General features: G+C 35.5%; 1 protein-coding gene across 34 annotated transcripts in view; it reads left to right on the top strand.

The window, feature by feature from the left end:
- Positions 1–16,793, top strand: part of LOC113237741 (modifier of mdg4) — a 563,531-nt gene that overhangs the window by 84,448 nt on the left and 462,290 nt on the right. The window contains exon 5 of one of the 34 annotated variants that reach the window (XM_026474370.1): positions 13,355–13,560. The exons of the other annotated variants lie outside the window; for them this stretch is intronic. Within the exon in view, the coding sequence (XP_026330155.1) occupies positions 13,355–13,545 (191 nt within the window). The 3' untranslated portion in view covers positions 13,546–13,560. Of the gene's footprint in view, positions 1–13,354; positions 13,561–16,793 lie in introns of those variants that run through there. 34 annotated transcript variants of the gene reach the window in all.

Genomic DNA, 16,793 nt, shown 5'->3' with positions numbered 1-16,793 from the left:
TAGACCCGATGAGACATTGTAGAAAATTAGATTGACCCGGCTGAGAATCGAACCTGGGACCTTGAGAGATGGCGACACCATGAAAACTGGCATGTAAGCCACTCGACCACGAAGGTCGTAAAAAAAGATTGTTATTATGAGGATTTGGGTAGCATTTGTCAACGCTTAAAGCGCCGTGCACACGTGAGTCTTGTATTCGATATAAGTAACTGGCAACTAGAAGCGAATATTGATATAATTGCTGTTGCTGCAACCGGCGACAGTGTTCAACTGCTTACTGCTTGCTCGTATCCAACACGAGACACGTTTCCTACACGTTTGCACGGCGTCGTCATGTCACATGCTTTTAGGTACCAAAATCAAAAAAGTAAAAAAATATCTTTATTTCATAGGTAAGAAAATTACACTTGAAATTCTCATATTGATTAAACTTTATTCCTCTGAGAAGAATGAGCAAGAAACTCTAGGGGTTGCTCTTTATAATTAATATAAATAAATAACGCACACACTCAACATAGCCCCGCACTAGGGAAACCCTGTGTCGCGGGTGCCATGGACACACACATAGACAACCACAAATTACACCCAAACTCACGAGAGAAATAATTGTAGGCCATACAACTATTTCTCTCGGCCCGGGAATCGAACCTGGGACCTCTGCGTGGCAGTCCGGCATGGTAACCGTTCGGCTACGGAGGCAGTTATATAGATATAGTTATATAGGTATATAGATATTTATGTACATACAGAAACAACCTGAACGAGCTAAATGGATCATTATCACGGATTTTTGTCATCCAAGTACGCAGAAGTTGTATAAATAACCTTTAGTATAAAGATTTTGTTTCATAAGTATAAATACAGGTGATAGTACATTAACAGGAGCACGAGGATATTATTATCCCTTTGGTTCTACCAGAAGAAGCATAAGGTTATATTAGTCTTCGTGCTCCTACCATTGGGAGTACCCAGTAGGAGCATAAGGAAACGGTCGTTAACCACCTAGTTAGGTCCTAGGTGGAACAAAAATTATTAAATTAAATTGTTGTTGTTATATGTGTTATGTTGTCTTCGTAATAAAGATTGGTTGTACTATTTAGCTTTCTATATTTTTAAATGTTTATTATTGATTTACGATGGAGTATCCTGCGAAATGCAATATGGGATAAACCTAGTTGCAAGTACGAAATAAGGAGTCGCTGTGGCCTTAGCTAAATAAAAGCATCGCTGTTAACTGAATACAAATTTGGAACAACGTATTTTTCAGATGATTTTGAAGCAACTTTGACAACTTCCCGCTATGGCAAGCCTGTGCTACTATTAGGCAACTACAGGTACAACAAATCACCCAAGTACCGAGGGAGCAGAGCCATGTGGTATTGTTCTAGGAATCGGCAAGGATGCAAAGCGTCCATTCTCACTTTAGACGACACAATTGTTAGGGTTAACGATTACCATGATCATAAATAATTATGGTTGAAGATATTCGTATCTCAAAAATAATACAAATTTACTTGTCAAGAAATACAAGGTATCTCAAAACATATACTGAGTGTACGTCTTGACAAAACATTATGAAATTTCAATGATGATATAGAAATAAAATTTTGTGTATTAGTATAATATAAAAATAAACGGAACGAATTAAGTAGAATTGCTATGGTCACAGTTGTAAACTTGTACATTATATATAGTACATTATATATACATAAAAAATCAACTTTACATTCACGTCTTCACTTCAATTCATAAATTCAATTTCCATATCGGCAATGTTATTTCTAAATCTTTTAATAACTCTGTTTCATTGTACGTGTTTCACAGCCATTCAGTAAAGCCATTATTTTTATTACTGTACTTACTCATCTTTTTAACCGACTTATAAAAGAGGAGTTCTGAATTCGACTGTATGTTTTTTTGTACGTATGTAATAATAACGATAACTATATATCACCATTTGTGAACTGATTTTCATGATGTTTTTTTCGTTGGAAAGAGGGTATCTAAGAAGTGGTCCCATTTAACAAACAAAGGGATGAATGACTTGAGGTGGGTTTTTTCAGTAATCTGTACTGAGATTATGTGACGAACAATTTGGAGTTCGGAGGCGTAATTTGGAACCCTTGCTACAATGTGTACATTGATGCATTAGAAATAGTGTAAAACAAACTATCGACAATCTTTGTGTTCGCACTAGAATTAAATATATTAACTATAAAACCTCTTGTAATGCTTTCAAGTTTCCATATCTGCTCAATAGAAGAAATTATATTGATTAATGTGTTTTATATAAACTATTAAATAACTACATCGACTCACGAATTATTATAAAAAATTCACTTTAGAGTTCCGGTTTGCACCTCCTTTGCGTTCTAAAGACACCTTCTCAAGTCAATTTACCAGAACAAACTACTCTAAAAATGGTTAATTTAAGCGCTCTTTGGATTTCTGTAATAAAAACTTACAAAATCTAGTTATTTTTGGGTTATCCTTACATAGTTTTAAGAAGAGAAGCAATTAAAAAAAAAATTCTAAGTCTAATTGTTCTAATCGATACTTTTGTATCACTTAGCGTTACCGTACGTTTTATGACTGTTTCCCTTGAATAAAAAAAAAGTCGATTATATCATAATTATAATAAAATAATTATAATTTGGAATTAAGTTTTTATTTAAATATTGGAATGACTGTACGTCTTTAGTATCTTTCGGTAGTTTGTTGTATAGGTGAACGCATTCCTACGACTTGCTTTTTTTTCCATAATTCGTCTGTGCTATTTGCAAAAATGTATCGCATTAACGATACAGTTTTGTACCAGGAGTACTAACTGTGCATTTCTTAGTACAATTTAATTTACTATTTACCTGACGTTTTTGTTAAGAAGTGGGTGCATAAAGAAATGATCGCTGGATTTACGCAAATAGTTTCTGTTACTTAGTTAGATATTTGTTTATTGTTTTTTTCTAAATTTTAATAAATTTGACTAGTTTGCAATGTACTTTTTTATTTTGCTTAATATTTTGATATATGTGTAGTTTCTAAACTGATCAAGATTATATTTTACTTCAATTGTTTTTTATTATAATTCACTAGTTTACCAAAAGAGTAGTGGCAGCGATTGTACAGTGTCGATACATAGAAAATATTTTTTAACTTATTACATAATATTTTTTAGCAGCAGTGGAGCTCGTTATGAAAGAGTTCGTTCAGGGAAGTACTGCCACCTTATTTATTTCTTCCGCCAAGCAGTAATGTTAGCATTACTGCGTTCCGGTTTGGAAGGGTAAGGGTGCTGCTGAAATTATAGGCACATGGGACTTGTCAACTTAAGTCTCAGGGTGACGGGCGCAGTGGCAGTGCTCCTCAGATCTTTGCGATTTAAAGCTCGTAAGTGGCACTGCAACTGTAATGGACAGGCGTGTAGCTTACCATTAGGCGCACGACTCGTTCGTCCCGTCACTTGGTATTATACAAAAAAAGAAAATAATAACAGTTTATAGCAGAGGATTCAGTTTCATATAAAAAAATACTTCTCAGAAATGACAACTTTTTGATAAATCAAAAGGGACGTATAGAGAGGCGGTTACCAATATTTGCTTAGGAGTCGCAGTGACTAAAGGGTACCGCAGTCGCTGTGGGGCATTACACAATTTCTTACTAACGAAGCATTGTGTGATTGATGAGAGAATCAGAGCTAGTCTGGAAACCACGAAGTTTAAAAGAGAATGCCCTACAACGGTCTTCGAGTAGCTGTAGTAACACAGATGTTATTTCAAAGTAACTAGTTGATTTCTTGGACCCTTATATACATCTGATTCGAATTACAAAAATGCAATACCTAACTTAGATTGTATAAAAGCTTCCTTATAGGGAATTAAAAAACGATACTCAGTAATTAGAGTAATCCAAGCCGAGCTAAATTTGTATACGTAAGATTATATTTTCTACCTTTATGTTTTAATTAATGTTAATTTATCGATGTTGGTATTATAAGAACAAAACGTTATTCTTTTTGTATTGTGTATGCATGTGTTGACTTTGAAATCTTGCAATTTCTGACTAATGTTACTTTAAAAATTATTTGTCAACAGTAACATTTTCGATGAGCAAAAGAGGAAATAGAGTTCTCTGGATGGCAGGCTATCGACATTTGTTAAATAAAGTAAACAAGAAGAACTCCTCCATATGGTTATGCCACTATCGCCAATGTTCGGGATCAGTCACCTGGTCAGAGCTTGAAGAAAGGGCTTTGCGAGTTGGTGAACATATCTGCGAACCAGATTTCAATGCATATAGACGAGAACTAGTCATGTGTCAACTCCGCGAGGAAGTTTGTCAAAGTACACAACCTGTACAAAAAGTTGTCGAAGAAGTTTTGAAACAGTATCAGTCAAAACCTGAGTATGTAAAGTGCTTGCCTACTTACGACGCAGTCAGAGTTTCTTTGTATAGAGCACGAAAGAAATATATAATGTCAAGATTTGCTAACACATAATAAGAATATAAAGAATGTTGATGAGATGTTTTTTTTTATAATATCAAGTGATGAGATGAACAAGTCGTGCAAGAACAGTTGCGACGCCACTCAGAACTTTAAATCGCGCACGTCTTGTTCGTCCCGTCACTGGATATCATAAAAAAAAGATGACAGATGTGTGTGACGATGGCAGCAGGTGGATGGGAAAAGCGCGCGAAGTGTAGGTATGTGAGTATGAAGAATTTTAAACTTTAATCTTGTTATAAACCTTAGCGACTCGAAGTTAAAGGTAATAAATATATAATGTACATGTGATTGTATTCGTGATTTGTTGCTGGTGTAACTTGAATTTGCTTATAGTAACTTTAAATAAGTAAATAAACAACGCACACACTCATAGGACACGCATATAGACAACCACAAATTACTGCCAAACTCAGGAGAGAAATAAATGTAGGCCATACAACATTTCTCTCGGCCCAGGAATCGGACCCGGGACCTCTGCGTTGCAGTCGAGCATGGTAATGCTCAATTTATACTGCGGCGGAACGGAATGGAAGCGAAAGTTTTGTAACGATATTGCACATGGCATAATGAACTTTATAGTCAATTGTGTAACGTACAAACTAGATACGAGCCAAAATCTTCCGCGGAATGCGCGAGCATTCTCGGGCATGCGGAGAATTTCGTTACAAAAATTCGCTTCCTTTCCTTTCAAATAAACTGAGCCTAACCGTTCGGTAACGGAGGCTGTTAAAAACTTTACTGTACTATAGTTCCTTCAGCTACGTTAAACCTTTAGTTCCATGAACAGAATATTTAGGAGAACGGTGTATTTCAGGACATGATTAATTGTATAATTCTGATTAGTTTATTCAGTCTTGAATTTATATATTTTAGAGTAATATCCTTTATTTCATACAACGGTAATTAAGTATGTAAAATTTTGTATATAGATAAATTTTTATTTGTATATTTAATTGTGTATGTACTTTCATTTATTTTACCAGGGATTACTATAATATTTATCGAATTAGCCATAATTTGTTATGCCTGCTAAAAGTAGAAAATGTGCATTAGTAATTTTGTTATGTTGAATTAATAAATTTTTTTTTGTTTTGTATTCTAAGATTATCAATTCGCCATCCCATCTTAACTTTATGTAGTTACTGATTTATGTAATTAATTTAAATTTGGCTATAGTACTATAATACCAATCAATTTGTTAACAGTAACATTCTCAGTGAGCAAAAAAGGACACAGAGCCCTTTGGAGAGCAGGCTATCGACATTTAATGAATAAGGTAAATAAGAACGATTCATCCATATGGAAATGCACCTATCGCAAATGCTGGGGTTCAGTCACCTGGTCTGAAGTAGAAGAAAAGGTATTAAGAGTTAGTGAACATATCTGCGACCCTGATTTCAATGCATACAGAAGAGAACTAATCTTATGCCAGCTGCGTGAAGAAGTTTGCCAAAGTACTAAACCTATACAGAAAGTTTTTGAAGAAGTTTTGCGACAGTATCAGTCAAAACCTGAATATTTAAAGTGTCTGCCCAATTACGACAAAGTAAAAGCTTCTTTGTTGAGTGCCAGGAAGAAATATGTATCGACCAGATGCGTTAACTGTTTATGAATTAAGAGGTAAAAGTGTTAACGATACGACATGAATTCAAAATGCAAATAGTAAAATAATTGAAAATAATGTTATAACCTGCTTTTTTATTGTGTCTTGGATGTAAAAGTTCAGAGTGAACGGGTTTAGTGCTCTTGATTATCGTTTAGAATTAGATTATGTTTGGCTATAATCTTATGAGATTTGTAGTATAAATTTCTCATTTTACAGAATTGCAGTTAACAGAGTCTCGGTTCGGAAAGCCAGTGTTGGTGTGCGGAAGGTACAGATTCAACAAGTCGAACCACAGTAAAGGGGCGAAAGCAATTTGGTACTGTAGCAGAGTGAGCGCCGGCTGCAAGGCTAATGTTCGCACTTTCGATTCCGAAATTATCTCCTTTTCTAATACACACAATCATTAGAAAATTTTTAACGAATATTGTATAAATATTTTAGGAATTGGATGTTTCGGGGGTTGATGTTGCTCGCTTCCGTAGGTTTACCCTCGAGACCCTACAAGTGACCCCTGAGTGGTGCTAAAGAGCAACAACTACCAGTGGTAGGCGCCGGCCGTGGCTGGTAACCACCCTCCCGATGCAGTCGAGTCGCCAAATGGTTTATGGTAATGGTTCCGTGTTCCGGCTTGTGTGTGGGAGTTGCCATTAGGAGGTCGAGTCTGAACAGTTGCATTGCGTCCAACGACGAGTAGTAGCTGCTTGTACTGCCACACTGAGCACTCGGTTCTGGAGGCTAGCGGGATCCTAAGCACGGTGCACCGCTGGCCGACCGTAGGAAGTTGGGGACCCAAGTAGCGGGAAAGCCACCCGTGAAAGGCTGCCCCGGCACCAAACGAAAAATCCCGGAATGCTCCACCTTGCCGGTTGGCGACCGGAGGGGAGGACCAGGTGGCCATCTCTGGGGGGGTTCGGGCGTCCCCGCGATCTTCAGATTGTATCCACATGTGGCAGTGTGAGTTTGCTGCTTAGTTGGACACGCAATGCCTCGTTCTACTGCCTTCCTCCTGCCTATTCGCTTCTCCAATTTAAAATTATGAGTCACAAAAAAGAAATAAATTTTTCACAGCGGTTGCACGTCCTCCCGTTAAAAGTGTACCTCAGCAACATCAGAGGGCTGCACTCATATATCGAAGTGGTCCACCACCACCTGGAAACCGATAAACCGCAGCTGCTCTTCCTCACCGAGACGTAGACCAGATGTCCGACTGACACGGCGTACCTCAGCTACCCAGGGTATACTCTGGAGCACAGGTTCCTATCTCGTGCCGGAGTTTGTATAAATGTTCGTGATGACATCTGTGTCAAGCGTCTCAAGAACCTTGAGGCACCGAGTTTTTCTATTTTGTGGCTTCTGGTTGACACAGGAGTTACCAAAATAGTATACTGCTGTGATGCACCATTGGGTACCTCTGACCACTGTCTGGTGAAAGCTGTATCCGTATACTCCGCACCCGATCAGGGCTCCAGAGGTACGAGACGGGTGTGGCGATACAGGTTAGCAGATTGGGGCGAAATGCCCCTTTTTTTTTCATATCCCTGACAGGCTTGCTTTACTTCAGTAGATTCGTCGAGCTGTGCTGATGCTGTAGTTGAGGTCTTGCGATTGGGCATGGACCATACTTCGATGTACCCATGGACCCCAAGCTCGTCCATGGTATAACGCTGACTGTAGTCGTGCTGAAGCACAAAAACAGTCTGCGTACCAAGCTTGGGCAGATGCTCGACTACGCAAAGCTCCGAATATTCGGAATCTGTAGAAAGCCTTTAATAAAGCCGCCAAGAAGAGCAAAATTGTGTTACGCAGGGCCAAGTTCGACCATGTGCGCCGTATAGGGGCCAAGCTTGCCTCTTTTCCAGCAGGCAGCTAGTCCTTTTGGTCTTTTGGACAAAGCGGTCGAATAAAGTAGTTTAGTTTAGTACTTTAGTAGCCACTCATTACCATCTCTGCTGAGGCCAGACTGCTCGCTGGCCCATACTGCGGAAGAGAAGGCAAATCTCTTCGCTTCACTCTTTGCAGAGAGTTCGCGTCTGGATGTCGCAGAATACCTACCACTTTCTTTACCTCAGACTGGATGCACTATGGCGCCAGTTCGCATACGCCAAAAAGAGGTACTCAGAACTCTGCGAGGTCTAGACGTGCATAAAGCTAGTGGGCCACATGGAATTCCAGCAATAGTCCTGCGTAACTGTGCGCCTGAGTTGTCTCCTATTCTCACACGCCTGTATCGCCTCTCGCTTGAGACTGGTGTAGTTCCCAGGTCGTGGAAGCTTGCAAATGTGCAACCAGTGCCTAAAAAAGGAAGCAGAGCTGACCCCGTCAACTATAGACCTATCTCAGTCACTTCCATACTCTGCAAGACTATGGAACGCGTACTTAACAACCGTCTCCTGTCGTACCTTGAAGACAACGATCTCCTCAGTGATCGCCAGTACGGATTCCGAAGAGGGCAATCTACTGGGGATCTTCTTGTGTATGCCTCTCACTTATGGAGCGAGGCTATAGAAGAGCATGACGAGGCTTCGTCGCAGTGTCTTTAGACATTTCTAAGGCCTTTGACAGGGTCTGGCATGCAATCCTTTTTAGCAAGCTTCCCTCTCATGCGCTTCCCACTGACCCTTGCCATTGGATTTCGGATTTCTTGAGTGAACGTTCGACTCGAGTGGTCTTAGAAGGCTACTCTTCCGAACATAGGGCGATAGATGCCTAGCTGGACATACAAAATACTGAAGAACTTAGTTTACTTTATTCAGGTGTGCATGCTACATCCTTGACCTCATCGTCACTTTTCATCAAGTAAGATGGAGGTCAAATGCGCACTTATTTCTTATAAAAAAAATATCTGCTATTTATGTGTGTCGTGACTTCGATTAATAAATTCTTAGAACAGCATTAACATGTTTTTCTTTTAAAAAGTGCCTTACCGAGAAAATGATACGTTAGAAAATGAAAACATAAATATTATTTTACCAGATTTGTTCTTAATTACTCTTTTACTTTCAGTTGTATTTCTACTTAACGGACGCGATAACAGATTTCTCTGGATCGCAGGCCGTAAACACCGAGTGAATAGACACAATAAGAATCTTTCGTCTGTATGGACATGCACGAACGTTGAATGTTCAGGATCTGTTACATGGTCGGATGCGGAAGAACGTATTTTAAGATTAGTCGCTCATACATGTTCACCAGATTTCGAAGCATTCAAAAGAGACGAAATTATTAGCGAACTGCGCCGTATCGCGACCATTGGCGCAAAACCTTTAAAAAGAATTATCGAAGACTGTTTAGAGAAATATAGAAGTAATCCAGAATATGAAAATGTAGTACCAACCTTCCAAGAAGTGAAAAGTGTGTGTTATCGTGCAAGATCAAGAAATCTACAGAAATATCGTTACAGTTAAATGGGAATGTAATAACTACACATAACGTATTTAATTTTTAATTGTTGAAGAAATATATTTATGAGATCTATTTATACGTACTATAAAACCTACCACTAACACAAATTTCTCTTTTTCCGAATCTCATTATTCCGAATACGGTTATGTTACAAATTTATATCGACACATGGTGTACATTTGTAAATATGTTACACCACAACACAAGTATCGTTTGTCCAAAAAACTATGGTTAGAATTATATTACCGTATATAAAGGTTTTTTAGCGGAAGTTTCTTTGGTCGATTAATGTTTATCCTACTGTCTTTTTACCATATTGATTAAGATTGCTGAGTATAAAAATCGAGAAAATTATTATTCTTCTCTATCTCTAGGTCTGCGCCCCATTTTTAGTAGGTTAGGTTAGGTTAGTATACTAAAAAGCAGAACGAGCGAAGCGAGCGCGCTGCGGCATATTCATTTGTATTTTCGAACATGTTTTAAATAATTATCGCAATTTTGAATAACAATTTAAATTAATTTATGATTAATAAGTTTCATTTGTAGTATATTTGTGTCAAACATACATATTTTATATAAAGACGAAATATTCAATTCGGTGCATTAGCCAAACGGAATGTTGCGAAATGAGAAACGTCAAATTATTTGTCAACGTGTCAAAATAGTGAAAGAATTATTAGTTTAAAGAAAAAAATCGTAACGAATTTTCAACAAACGAAACGAATCTGTATAACAAAAGCCTAAATGTTTTCGGAGAAACAACATTCTGTAAATCATGTGTCTAGCTTATGATAGGTAACCAGTATAATGAAGTACTTATATATATATTGTTATTGTTGTGTATATTGCATTGCCCAATAGTTATAGATAGTATGATTTCGTGAAATTATGAAACGAGATAGAAGTTTTAATTTATTATTAGAGCATTCATTTCAATTGTGACGTACCAAGTAAAGATTTTTCCTGTTATGTCTTTATTACTTTGTCAGACTGCGATGAGGCGCGTATAAGTAGTTGTTTAGTAAGGATTTAATTTCTATTTTCGATGTTATGAAACTTTTCTAATTATTTATGTATCAGAGCTAATGCGTAATTAAATTTTAATTGTGTCGTAATGTTGTTTCGTTTACGTGTATTTATGACGTTTTAGTTGTGTTTTAGTTATTTTTTGGAAGATCAAAAACAAATATAACTTATTATTTACGAATTACTCAATAACATAAATTTGTATTGAGAACCTATTCAAAGAAATAGAATTTCATTCGGCTTAAAAGGGGGTTAATTGAGTAAAATAGCTCAAGAAGTTTCTCATTCTTTTCGATAAACTTATAATAATATGATAAACGAAGCAATAAAGAGAGTTCCAGCGGTTATAAAATGGGATAATAAGTCAGATATACATTAGCAAATGCAAAAAAGTATACGCCAATAAAAAGGCAAGCATTGCATGACATAAAAAAATAGTGGTTATGGCGGATAACGCCATTCAAAACCAGTATAAAAACACACCTTAGTTGGATAGGGATTGATTTGTTTTTAAAATAATAAGCAGATTATGGGCGCCTTCAAATGAGACGCTTATAGAAGCGCTGCAGTGCACTACTACTCATTTTTATATAATATTTAGAAGCGCAGTTGCAGCGTCACTGTTTTGTGACACGCGCGCGCCTCCTACAGTTAGTAATAGTGAACTAAAAATTACTGAAGGCTACAGACGCGCGGCTGTCACGCCACAGTCACGCCTGCGTCCCTTCTACAAACGTCTAATTTGAAAGCGCCCTTAACCGAAAAACAAGTTGAAAGGGCGTCACCTCGCAATGGGATCGCAGACAACATCCAAGAAAGATACACATTTTTATATCATCGTCAGTTAATCTAATACAAGTAAAACAATAAAAATAAAAGTAAAAAAGAACACCAACAACAATGTAATTCAATCTTAGAACCTAATAGAGTAGTTGTTGATGCCTGGACTAAGTAAACGAATAATTGTATTTTAGGCTACTTGTTTGTGCATATTTTCTTTATATTAAAGCTTAAAAACAGACTTGCTATATTTATTGAACAACGGAACAATTACTTTTTAGTTATATAAATGTAATTACGAACTAATAACATAAAGCAAGCCTTCTGTAACATCATAAGTCTTATTTTTAAGCCGTAATTTGACGGTTTTTATGGTCGTCTTTATTGTACCAAAGGTGAAAACGGTCACCACTGAAATGTATATTTTTAACAAAGTTAGCAATTAATCTACTGGTTTATCCGCGCCACATGATATTATTAGTCAAAATAAATAAATTTTATGTAAACGTCACTTCGTTTAAATTAACATTTAATGTTCGCAGGTTTATGTGTGCATGTATGGTTTCGTATTATTTCTATAAGTATATAAAACTGATCAATAACTTAGTTTCACAGTTGAAAAAAATCTACACAGAAAAAAAGAAATTCTACTAATAAGAAAGAGCAATTTCTCAATACATTTGCTAATTCTGAAAAAATATTTATTAAAAGTAATAAAATATTTTCATTATAAAAATACTGGTTGTCTTTTTCTAATACAATTTTACTCTTAACTTTATTCTAATTTTTAGACAAATACGTTCTCGTCAAGATTTTACTTCATTTCTCTATCATCATATATATATAAAATCAATTAATTGGACATTACTTACATCAAGAAATTTTTACCTCTTACTTCAAATTTAAATAATCTTAAATGAATTCAAAATTTCTTGGGTGTATTTTAAGAAAATATATTCTTAAACAAAAAAAGAAGTAGTTTGTTATTCAGATTAATATTCTAAATTCTAGAGTATATTTTTAAAGTAACATTTCGTTGCGTTTTCATAGTCAGTGTTGTCGTGACATGTCGCCGAAGGCGCACGCGGTACCGATTACTTTAACTTGTGCTTGTAATCATAAAAAAACAGTAATTTATCCAAAGGAACAATACGAAGTATCTCTAGTTTGTTAGTGTGTTATTTGTAGTCATAATTTAAGAAATTTGGTTTCAGCATGAAATCAAACTACACTTGTAACAAGCAAAACTTTAACATGCAATTAGTTCCATCGCGCCACTGCTAGATGACATTAGTTGTACTCTGAAACGCGAAATCGTTTTGTTAACTTCAATAGTATAAGTCATCTCATATATTTTGAATTTGTTAGTGCTTTCTGCCGCTGTAGCATTTATATGGCACTGAACGGTACTCAAGTATTTGAGAAGATTTCGTCCTATTTCTGCTACTTTAAGGTTTGGCACTGAACTATGTGCTTTCATGCTATTGAGACGTACTGTTGGGTCCATAACCCTGTAAATTTACCCTTTTTTATATAAGAAAACATAAATCTTCAGTCAAATAATTAAGTACCTCTCAATTTTCCATTTTTTTTTTCAAGTCGAAATCGGACATTTCTAATAACTAATAAATATTTTGTTGAATCTAGAGTAGCTTTGTGACTTGAAGTAAATTAATTTGCTCTTGGGTTAAATATTTCTGTCTTATAACTAAAATACATTTTTGAGACGTTTTTTTATTATTATCAAGTAATTATTCTCTAGCGTCTATAGGGAGAGGATCGTTTTGTTGGATTTATTAAATTTGTCTTCATAAAAAAATTTTGTCTTTTTCTAAGTAATCTGTTTTTACCGTGTAGTCTGTTAGTTGATATCAATATAAGGTAGGAATAAAAACAAGTATTAGTTTATCGATTTCTTGGGTTTCTGCGGTTATTAGAAATTGGAAATGAAACTACTTTTTTCTAGATTTAAAGAACTCGAAATGTTGGTTAGTTTGAAATGAAACTTTAACTAAAATGCTATTGGTACGTTTCAGGCATCATATTTACTAAGTCTAGATATGGCAAGCCAGCAATTGTATGTGGAAAGTACAGATTCAACAAGTCAAATCGAAGCAAGGGCCCTAAAGTGATGTGGTACTGCAGTAGAGTAAGCATGGGTTGTAAGGCTGTCATTTGTACTTTGGACTCCCAAATTATCGCAACTCGTAATGCACATATTCACTAACTGCTTATATCGAGCAATTGAGATCTATTTAAATCCACTTTTAATTAAGTATAATTGAATAATGTACCCCTAAGTTTTTACTTTCTAAGTACGTACTTGCAAATAGATATTAATTAAATATACTCTCGGACACATAATTCGAGCCACCTTCCATTTTTGTCTTCAAGGGCTACGATACAATAGTCGTGTTATCATTAACGAAAAAGTTTTCCCCCGGTGTCGCAAATCCAAATTCCCAAAAAGGACTTATGGAAAAGATGGATATTGAAGTTTAGTAGGTATACTAGTTTCAAAATTGCGTGATAATTTTTCGTCTGTCAAACATTGTTTAAGCTTAGAGCGCTTAAAACGGAATATGCGAGGTGGCTTGAATTATGTGTCCAGGAGTGTAATTGTACCTGTACTTGTTCTTCATGCATACATTCATGACCTCTTTAAGTTGTAGTACATGAATTACAATTCAATGTGTATTGCTCCTTAAAAGTATGGGTATTTTATCTGTTTATTCAAATAATTATCAAAATTTTTAATAATTATGATAGAAATAACCTCCATAAAACAATTTCTTTAAAAGAAATTTAATATTGAACGAAATTAAAATTCTGAGCAATAAATAGTGTTAACATCTTTTGAATAAATTCCCTACGAATGATTACGAATTTAAATTTATAATTACATATTTATATAACTTTTCTTTTAGCAGCAGATTCCGTAAAACCGATCCTGACAACGTCACGTTTCGGTAAACCGGTGATAATGATTGGACAATTTCGATTTAACAAGTATTACAAGACCACAGGCATCAAGGCGAGATGGTACTGCACCCAAATTTCCTCAGGCTGCAAAGCATCTATCGTTACCATTAGGGACGAAATCATCAAAATTAATAACCAACATAATCACAATAAATTAAAAACCACCCATACTTTTAAGGTTTAGTGTCTTCGGAGCCTAAGATTAGTTACTTATATAATGTATGCCTGTTTTTATTTTTCACTTTGCATGAATAAATGAATTCAAATGTAGTAATTGTACCTGTGCGATTCTGTGTGTTGTAATTTTCAATTGTTTCTGAGTGTTAAGAGATTTATTTTTAATTAGAGCAAATATAGTGATTTTAATAAAATATCTTTACTTGAATAATGAATATATCTTCAATATTTTATCTAGTACTAGTTGACCATAGAAATCATGTCAATTTAATATTTTTTTTGCAAAAAAGGATATTTGGTTTACAAATGAAAAGAAATAAGTGAAATTTCTTTGTTGACAGAAAGGCGAACTAATCTTCCATACATTGATTTAACCCACGATACGGCTAATAAACAACAACTGAAAGAAATGGATCCCCAAGATTTAAATGTGTTAACACAGACAATGGGAAAATTTGTGGAAGTCGTAGCAGACAATCAAAAACTTTTACTTGACAATCAACAAAAAATGTTGAAAAAATTGGCGCATCTCAGCAATCAATTCACACACTTCGCAAGGCGACCTTTTGTGGTAGAAAATATTCAAAGAAACGAAAACGATTTCGAGCAAATCACTAATATTAGTATGCTTCAAAACTTTGAAGACATGTTGAAAAATTTCGACGTAAAACAAGAAATACGTAATAAGTTGAATGTCGTTTGTAGCAAAGGAAAAGGAAAAGGATATAATAATTGTTTCATGTTGATAGACACTATGTTTTCGAGGAAATTTATGACAGAGTGTTCGTGGTTGGGAGGATCACGAATGGAATCGCCAAAAGTACGCCTTAAAAGCTTTGTTAATACCTTGAATTTGTTTTTCGAAGTAATACACGACTCCGATGAAACTTTTACGAAAATGGAGTGTGAGATTTTTTTGAAGAGAGTATTAAAAAATTCAAAGAAAAGATTTGTAAGTAAGGGGTTACGAACTTCAACAAGAAAACGAAGAAGGAGGCAGCTTGAATTAAACCAAGATATTTGTGATACTCCATCACATCCTATACATGTTCAAGCTTTAATCGAGTCTTTGAACAATCCGGAATTCAATTTAGTGGACGAAGGTTGAGATTTTCTAGACCAAAATTATTTATTATAAGTATTATTACAAGTAAATAGTATTACAAGTATCTCGTTGTAGAATAAGATTTCCTCAGTAACTTTGTACTACATGCTATCAACATTATTCAAATTTTATTAATCGTTCCACTTACAATTTAGCGATTAAGTATTTACACTTAACTTATTGATTAATAATTTCAAATAAGGCTCGAATTGCACCGGCTACCACCACCCTTTCAGCAGTACCCAAACAAGTATTCGTGTTTTTGTTATGGGAAGTCGTTCGTGCCGCATCTGATGATGATAATTGTACGACAAACGGGATTTTAGTTTGTGTGTGGTGCTGAAGCATTTTGAACCTTACGTTGAGTTAGCGCTACCTAACTGCTTGATCTCGTTTGCATTGGACTTTAAAGTGCCATTCGCGCTGTTTTTAACTTAATACCGGGTACTTAATATGATGCGCTATCTGCTGAAGCTACATACAATGAAGCTTTAAGAGAATGTGTAACTACAATCCATTCGTGTTACAATGCAGCATGTATGTAGGTATTTATTACGTGGCCTAATAATAGGTTACTTTTAATTTCCTACTGCTTTTATTACGACTGAACTATAGTCTAATCTAAGGAACTGGTTATGAACCGGGAAGGGTGGAGGAGGCTACACCGACAAGAGCCTGGCTCTTAAATACGATGGTGATGATAGTCTAATAGCTACTTTACAATGATAGCACTTATTAATTGCTTGTTAGCATAATGTTCCTAAGACGCTTAGTCGATTTAACCATTAAGAATGAAAAATATGAATAAAGGCGTCGATTACTATTATTCCCCCTTTGACTTCTAATTCAAATTCAAATATATCTTTATTAGGTAAGCAAATTACACTGGATATCATCAATTAGATTCCCCTGAAAAGAATGAGTAAGAAACTCTCGGGGGCTGAAACATATCTTTGTTATCGACTTCTTAGGTTTTCGCGATTGTTGAATGAAACTATTTTTCCGGATTTGTTGATATCAACCGTGACCATGGAACCTGTAAAGGGCCCAAAACGTCATTTTGTTTGAAAAAACAAATATACACGATTTAAATCCGGAAAAACGTTTTCATTTCCTATATATCTTTATTAGGTAAGCAAATTACACTTGAAATCGTTACATTGATTAAATTCTGCTACTCGTACGAAAGAGCAGTAGAGTTTAATCAAGCA

The sequence above is a fragment of the Hyposmocoma kahamanoa genome, unplaced genomic scaffold, assembly GCF_003589595.1.
Source record: "Hyposmocoma kahamanoa isolate Upper Pololo Valley unplaced genomic scaffold, ASM358959v1 94, whole genome shotgun sequence".
In the NCBI taxonomy this organism is placed as follows: Eukaryota; Metazoa; Arthropoda; class Insecta; order Lepidoptera; family Cosmopterigidae; genus Hyposmocoma; species Hyposmocoma kahamanoa.
Note: the sequence above shows the minus strand (reverse complement) of the source record. Positions and strands in the feature narration are given on the sequence as shown.